This window comes from Lolium perenne, chromosome 3 (genome assembly GCF_019359855.2).
Source record: "Lolium perenne isolate Kyuss_39 chromosome 3, Kyuss_2.0, whole genome shotgun sequence".
In the NCBI taxonomy this organism is placed as follows: domain Eukaryota; kingdom Viridiplantae; phylum Streptophyta; class Magnoliopsida; order Poales; family Poaceae; genus Lolium; species Lolium perenne.
The window spans coordinates 274,471,938-274,479,442 of record NC_067246.2 but is presented as its reverse complement, the minus strand read 5'-3'; the positions used below and the strand labels follow the sequence as shown (position 1 = coordinate 274,479,442).

The 7,505-nt window shown below is 45.5% G+C and overlaps 1 protein-coding gene across 1 annotated transcript; it reads left to right on the top strand.

Moving 5' to 3' along the window:
* The first annotated feature begins 229 nt into the window (after nt 1-229).
* Nucleotides 230-2,963, top strand: LOC139838177 (uncharacterized). Its single transcript, XM_071827549.1, has 6 exons — nt 230-260; nt 1,364-1,611; nt 1,718-1,930; nt 2,037-2,129; nt 2,218-2,319; nt 2,409-2,963. Exons 1-6 carry the CDS (start codon nt 230-232, stop codon nt 2,823-2,825), a joined length of 1,104 nt encoding a protein of 367 aa, XP_071683650.1. The 3' UTR covers nt 2,826-2,963.
* The last annotated feature ends 4,542 nt before the right edge of the window (nt 2,964-7,505 follow it).

Below are 7,505 nucleotides of genomic sequence, written 5' to 3'. Positions count from 1 at the left end.
ACATGTCTATTGTTGTATGAAGGGATATGTGTAATGATTATAACCTGTTATCTTCTTAGGTAATACTATCAAGGTCTGACCTACTTCAAGGAGCAAGGTGAACCAGGTGATTGTTGATCCACATGAACCTATGTTGCTTGGTTCTTTAATTGCATCCATATGTTGTATCTACTGTCACTAATTGTTATTCTTTTCGTGCCAGCACATATCCAACCCATCAACATCAGGCATGGCAAAGACTGGGAAGAAGCAGCTGGCTGGTATGCGGCTTCATCCTAACATCATTGTGTCTAATTGATGCTTTTAATCGGGTGCTGGGGTTTTTTGGCTCTGTCTGAATATTTCTGTACCCTAGGATTAAATGAAACTAAAAGTTGAAAATTGCTATGATTAAACAATTTACCTTAGTTGTTCGAGTTGGCTTGCTTCTATGCATTTCAACCATCAATCTAATGGTTACATATTTTTCTCATACATGTAAAGAAGCGCCCCTCACCGAGATAGAGAAGGACAGGGCTAGGACAATGATGCGGAACAACCGTGTCTTACAATCCCTGGGTATCCCCGCTGTAGTGTCAATTTTTAGGAAGTCACATGGTGGTCGAGGTGGAGGTCGTTCCACACTTTCAAATGATGAGTCATCTGCCATAACACAAGGCGAGAGCTCAGATTATCATCCGAGCAATGACCAATTGGTTGACCAGGAGGATGGGGAGGTTGAAGGGAGTATAGGGGAACACATTGAGAAGGTGCATTCTGCTTATCATCTTTGGAGCGCTGGCATTATTTGTATCTGTTTTCTTTTTTCTGTTTTGCTATAACCTGTGATGTAATGCCATTTTGTTTTGCTATTTTTGCGAGGCATTGAAGGATCCCAAGAGTAGAAAGAAAAAGGCTTCTGTTAGAAAGACAAGCCCAGGGAGGAGGAGTAAGAGGTTGCAAAAGGAACAAAGTTCAATGCCTCCTGTTAGAGTGTTTGCTGATGCTCCAGGAGGGAGAAAGAGGCATCTGGAACCTGTTGCTGAAGTTCCTTCCAAAAGAGTCACCAGGAGGACATCAAGTGAAGCGTCTGCAACCAACAATGAAGATACTCCGCCCCGCAACAATCGCAGTAGCTCACCGCAGATTGATGAAAGGATCGATGAAGCAAGCACTGTTCGCAGGGACACAGGTCCTACTGCATCTGATGTCATGGTCCATCAGCACTTTGATTCTGATGGTTTTCTTGATCCTGAGGATGATGAAGGCAAGTTTTTGTTGGACAGCTGTCCACACTATCTACTGCCTTTTTTGTTTATCTTTATAAACTCTTTTGGTTGTGGGTGCTGCTTTCTGACATGATCTTTGTATGTATGCTATTCAGGTGGAACCACTGCTGCAGGTGGCCGTAAAAGGAAGGGCACCGGGCTGGAGCGGATTTGCAAGGGGATGGGAGTCAAGCTTACCATTGAGATTCCTCCAGGGCTGAAACGTCCTGAGAAGCCTTTGCCTGCTGCCAAGTTTGCATCGGAGGGTGGAATGCTTGCAAGAGGCCAGATGCCGCTCCTTCCGCATTTCAAGTTGTACAAGAGGGATGAGAATTTGTTGGCCGACTTCGTTGGAAAGATGGGGGTAATCTTCTTCATCACCAGTTCATTTGTTAGATGATAGGAGTGCTTGCTTGATTGTTCATAGTTCATGATAACTAACCTCGTCCTTGCCCTTGTTTGCTTTGTAGGCAAATTTCAACATGGACACAGAGTCGGAAGACATCCAGAAGGCTTGCTATGACGTACTGCGGAAAGTGTCGAAGAACAGGCGCTACATCCTGAAAAGGGACTACTTCGACAAAGTACCAGCAAATGAAGTCAGCATCAAGTCCCCTGTTAAGGATGTCTCAGATGAAGAATGGGAAGCTCTAACTGCTCTGTGGGTAACCCCAAGACACATGGTATGTTCTTTGCTTGATTTGCAGTCATTAGTGCTTGCATGGTTGACATGATGCTCATCGTTATAGTGTGCACATTGCTGAATATCATGATTGTGCCCTTCTGCAGAACACATGTACCAAGAACAAGGACAGTCGTGCTGCGGTCAAATTTGGCCAAAAGACTGGCTCTCGTAGCTATGCTGCTCATCTGTATGCAACTGTAAGAACACTCTTACAGAATTTCCTTTTGCATCTTACTCTTGTCTCCACAAGCTTATGTTCTGATTCTTGGTGAACATCATTTCCAGAGGGAGGAGCGCAGAGGTGAAGAGCTAGATGCAGTCGACATCTTTAAGGCGACCCATCACAGCAAGAAGGATGGTTTCTCTGAGGAAGCTCTAGCTGCAATAGTAAGTGACTTGTTCATTTCACTTTTGTGAACCATTCTTGGACCTGCGCGTTTCCTGAATTGATGAATCTTTTGGAAATGGATCTCCAGGCTGATATGGAAGCTGAGATGGCTATTCCTGTGCCAGAAGGTGCACCGCCAAGGTCTGCAGTCGCTGTTGTTGCAAAGGTTCTTAGCAAGGAAGCCAAGCACAGCACTTTCCTGAAGAATGCTGGACTTCAGCCCAGTTCCACTGTCAAGCTCAACAAGCCCACCGCAGCTGCTGTATCGGCGCATGTTCATGACCTGGAAGCACAGCTGAAGAGGTCCCAGGAGGAAGCTGAACAGATGAAGCAGCAGTTTGCTGCCATCATGGAAGAAGCTGCTGCCCAGAAGGAGAAGCAAGCGGCAAATGAAGCCGCACAAGCTCAGCGTGACAAGGACTACATGGAGCTCCTCAAGCGGATCGAGGAAAGTGATAGGAGGCTTGCTCACATGATGTCCATCTTCGGAGCATCTGCGAATTAGCTCCTGCTGCTGGTCGTATCCCTTTTTTGTGTCCCGCCATGGAACTTGGTCATATCCTGGCAGCGTGACAATAACTTGGTCATATCTGTGAACTTCTTACTGTGAATCTGTGAACTTTCTTGACATGTTGGTGAATCTGTGAACCTGGTCATTTTGCTGCTGTCACTCTGCTGTGAAATTTGCAGATTTGAAATGTTGTCTTTTATATTTTGCTGTTGAATTTCCTAATTTAATATATGCACTGTTGGGCTATTGTGGGCTCTTAAAAGGCCAAGGCCCAAAGTAGCCTAGAAATATATGGGCTCTTAAAAGGCTAGAGCCCAACAAATAATTAATTGCATTTTCGAAAAATGGGAGTTGAAAAGGCCAAAAAAGGCCGAAGCCCAAAAAACTTGCAGGACCGTAAAAAGGCCAAAGCCCATAACTTTTATGGACCCAAAAAGGCCAAGGCCCAATATCTTTATGGACCCCAAAAAGGCTGTGGCCCAAAACCTTTGTGGACCCTATAAAGGCCTAGGCCCAAAATCTTAATGGACCCTAAAAGGCCAAGGCCCAAAACCATATTGGACCCTAAAAAGGCCAAGGCCCAAAACTGTAATGGGTCCTAAAAAGGCCACGGCCCAAAACTGTAATGGGTCCTAAAAAGGCCACGGCCCAAAACTGTAATGGGTCCTAAAAAGGCCACGGCCCAATGGAAATTGGCCCAGGCCCAGTAAGTACAGCAGCTAAAAAGGCCGTTGAAAAAAAAAAGCTAAAAAGGCCGAGGTAATTGGGCCAGTTACGGGCCAAGGCCCAACAAAGCCGAAAAAAATAATCAGAACTAATGGGCTCAGCCCACATAAGGAGCTGAATGGACCGGGCTGAATTCAAATAACGATGTTTCTAATTCGTCACAATTTTGCCACGTCGGATTGCCACGCTGGACTCGGGGGCAGGTGCCCATGACGTTTTCGGAACGTCATGCAGTCAGTGACATTTTAAAACGTCACAAAGCTCTACGACGTTTTCAAGTGGAACGTCTTAAGCACTCACTGCTGACTCCCAGCTTTCGACGTTTTGAAAGTTGTCACAATAACGTCACAAGTAGCCATTAGTGACGTTTCAGTGACACCTTTATTTCGTCAACTTATGGCAGATTTCTTGTAGTCTTGAATAACCAGAAGTCTGTTAAAATTTACAATACTACATATAAGATTCTTCAATACAACCCAAACAAAGGAACATATAAGAATAAAACATCCTTGAAACAAACTTTAATACAAATTCAACCCATGGTTTAAAGAACACAACTGCAATATAACTGACTTAAAAATACTTCACTAGCGACACTTATAGAGTTCTCAGACACTTCTTCATCTCTAAAAGCCAAATCCCCACACTACAACTGGCAAAGTAGGAACAAACCACATAGGAGACTCGACAATATCACCCCAGTTAGCCACACCATACTCAAAAGTGGAACCAATGCCAACTCCACCATTGATTGACATCCTGCACCAATCTGGAACAGGCTGTGGTACTTGGTGGAAACGCTTGTGAGTAGCAAACACACAATCTGGTGTGAAAACAGGAGCTGCATGGACACCGTCGACACCAGCTTCATCAGGAGGACCAAGCAGAAAAGGGTAGTTTATACCAACGAACACAGATGTGCCTTGCAGATCTTCAAGCCTGACCCAATTTGGTGTGACGGGGTCTTCACTGTAAGAATCTCTTGCATAAACATGACAACGCATCGACGGGTAATTCAGTAGCGCCCTACCCATATGATCAATGGGATCACCTTCACTGGGTTCACCATGACCTCCAACATTAATCCAAAGAATGGTGCCTTCATGCCCTGGAGAAAGGAACCACGTGCCGGGAGGAATGTTGTTACCATCATGAACAGCACCATGTAAGTTTGGCTGCTCAATAATCTCTGGAGCAGCTATCACCCGAGGAGCAGCACCAGCACCTGTTTATTTGTTTAGATGTAGTTAAGATACATCAGATATTACATAACTAGGAATAACGTAATGCAAAGAACACTACGCAATAAAAAAATAAGTGCAAAATTAAAGAAAAAATTAAACTATAAGCACAGAAATCAAAAACTAACCCCAAATAGTAGGTTCCCAAACAAGGACGTCCCCTCTGGGTGCAGTAACAGCATAGATCCTACCAGCCGTAAGAATGGCATCAACATACCTTGAAGGTGCAAGGTAATCATTGTGAAGGATCCTCCACTGCACGTCCCTACTACCACCACGCATGATTGCAATTATCTTATCAAACACTGCTATGACATAGTAGTTCCATCTGTTTCCAACCCTGTATGGTTCAGCAGTTATCTGAATCTTCAACAACTGCATGTGTGCCAAATCATACCGATACAAGAAAGGCCCATCAGGAACGATGCCAACGTTACGAACGGATGGCAGAGGGATCTCCTCGTCTGTGTAGACGTTAAGCAGAGACCACCGTGCTTGCTCCTGAACAACTGCAACCCATTCGCCATTGGAACCAACCCAGTGCTTGTCGCCAGGCCCCTCCTGTGTACAAGGAACAAATGCTTTTGCGGAAGGAGAGTCCAGTGGCATTAGCGATGCGTCAATACCCTGCGAATTTACGAATTCTCTAGTGTGAAATACAGTACACAAACATTTTCGTGCAATCAATGGAAAACAATGAATACCTGTTCAGTGCGATCAGCGGGCCATGAACGAGGATCAGAATGCAGCAGACACGGCGATCCAAAAGGAAACCTTGCATCCTCACGGATAGCATTGCGCATACCTGGCATACCTCGGGACATTCTAGCAACGGTGATGACGTCTGAGTGAGCGCTGATATGCGTCAATGGACCAGAAGCGATCTCAGAAACGAGAGAGGAAGAACCCTGCTCCATTGATGATGATTGCAGAGAAGAAGAGTGGATTTTCCTGTACGGCATTATGTTGTTGTTTCTCAGCGGATGATGTGATAGAGATACAAGGAAATGTTCAGAATATAAGGACTGGAGTTGGCAGTTAGTAGTAGCGGTTGCTAATTATAGACCATGAAAAACACTTATGCGCCAACACCTATAAAACCGTCAAAAGTAGTGGGGGTGAAAGCAGTTACAGGGATGAAGGGGTCGTCCATCAGTTCCAAAAATAAGTTTAATACAGAGCATTAAAATCATCCATTTCATGCTATGTAACCGTACTTACGCATCGATTGCATACTATGCAACCATACTTATGCATCATGCTGTACAGCAGTACAGTGCACCTGCTGGTTTAGCACTCCATCAACAACATAAATGTACCTATGCAGCACATCGTTAGGTACTTATACATACTATGTATTAGTACTCGTGATTCTGATTGGACAGTACTCCATAACTATCAACTGGGATCAGCTGTACTCTACCCTATTACCAACTGTACCTATCACATAGAACAGAAGAAACCAACGGAAACAATCTGGTTCTCCTCTCCATGACACAACTGTCCTCGATTTAGTTGTAACACTGTACTCTACGTTATTACTAACTGTACCTATCCCATAGAACCGAAGAAACCAACTATACCAACAGAAAAAATCTCGTACTCCTCTCCATGCAGCACCTGTACTCCTTTCAGTTGCAACGGACTACTCCAGGCTATTAACAATATATACCTTATATAAAATGAAACATGAACAAAAACAAACAGAAACAATCTGCTGCTGCTCTTCGTAAATCAGATGTACTCCCGTCAATTTCATTTTTGTACTCCGCCCTCTTAGCAACTGTACCTACAAGAAAGAGAAATTATTAACTAAAACCAACAGACACGATATTTCTACTCGTTCCCATTGAACAGCTGTACTGATGACAGTTTTACCACAGTACTCGTAAAGAATGTATACCATTTGAATAAGAACAAAACCAAGAAGTACAAATTCAAAAAAACAAGTACCCAGACTTCCTTGCAACTTCACCAATACCATGAAAATTACATCATACGGAAATATAGAACAGAATACAAGAACGAAGAGGGCAACAAATCAGAAGATTCCACAAGCCAGTTCGTTGTAGACGACGTCGCTAATACTAGACCAACAGTGGGAGGAACAAAACGCGGCACGCCTCGTTGTTGAAGAACTTGACAACGAAGCTAGCAGTATCCTCCCTGTGGCGAAAGGACAGGACATTCCCAGACTGAAGACCGTAGAGAGCAGCGAACATGCCCCAATCGCCAGCAAGGTACAGGCTTCCATGCTCCCAGACAGTCGACACCTTCCATGGCTCCTGCTTCGGACTCGCCTCTCGCAAGAGTGCATAGCCCGGATCGTACCGCGCGTACGCCTTGGCAAAGGCGTCCGGAAGCCTCAGCTTCATCAGCCCTGGGACGGAGACGAACACCAAGAACTCGTGCGCCGGTGACAAGGTCATCGACACCTCCTTCCACGAGCATTTCACTGGCGGCTTATTTTCCACGACGGCCACGGCCGGAATGTCCCGTGGCACCCGAAAGGTTGTTACGGCACCGGCGGACGCGGCGGCCGCGACGCTCACCAGGCAATTCTCGCCGGTGGCAGTGACGCCCCCACTGGGCCTCGGTACATCCGCAGGCGGGGCGGCGGCAGCCTTCAACTTCCTCGACGCCCGGGGGACCTTGTCCTTGCTTCCAATAGGGCGACCGCGTCCCCGCTTCAGGTTGCTGACCGTGG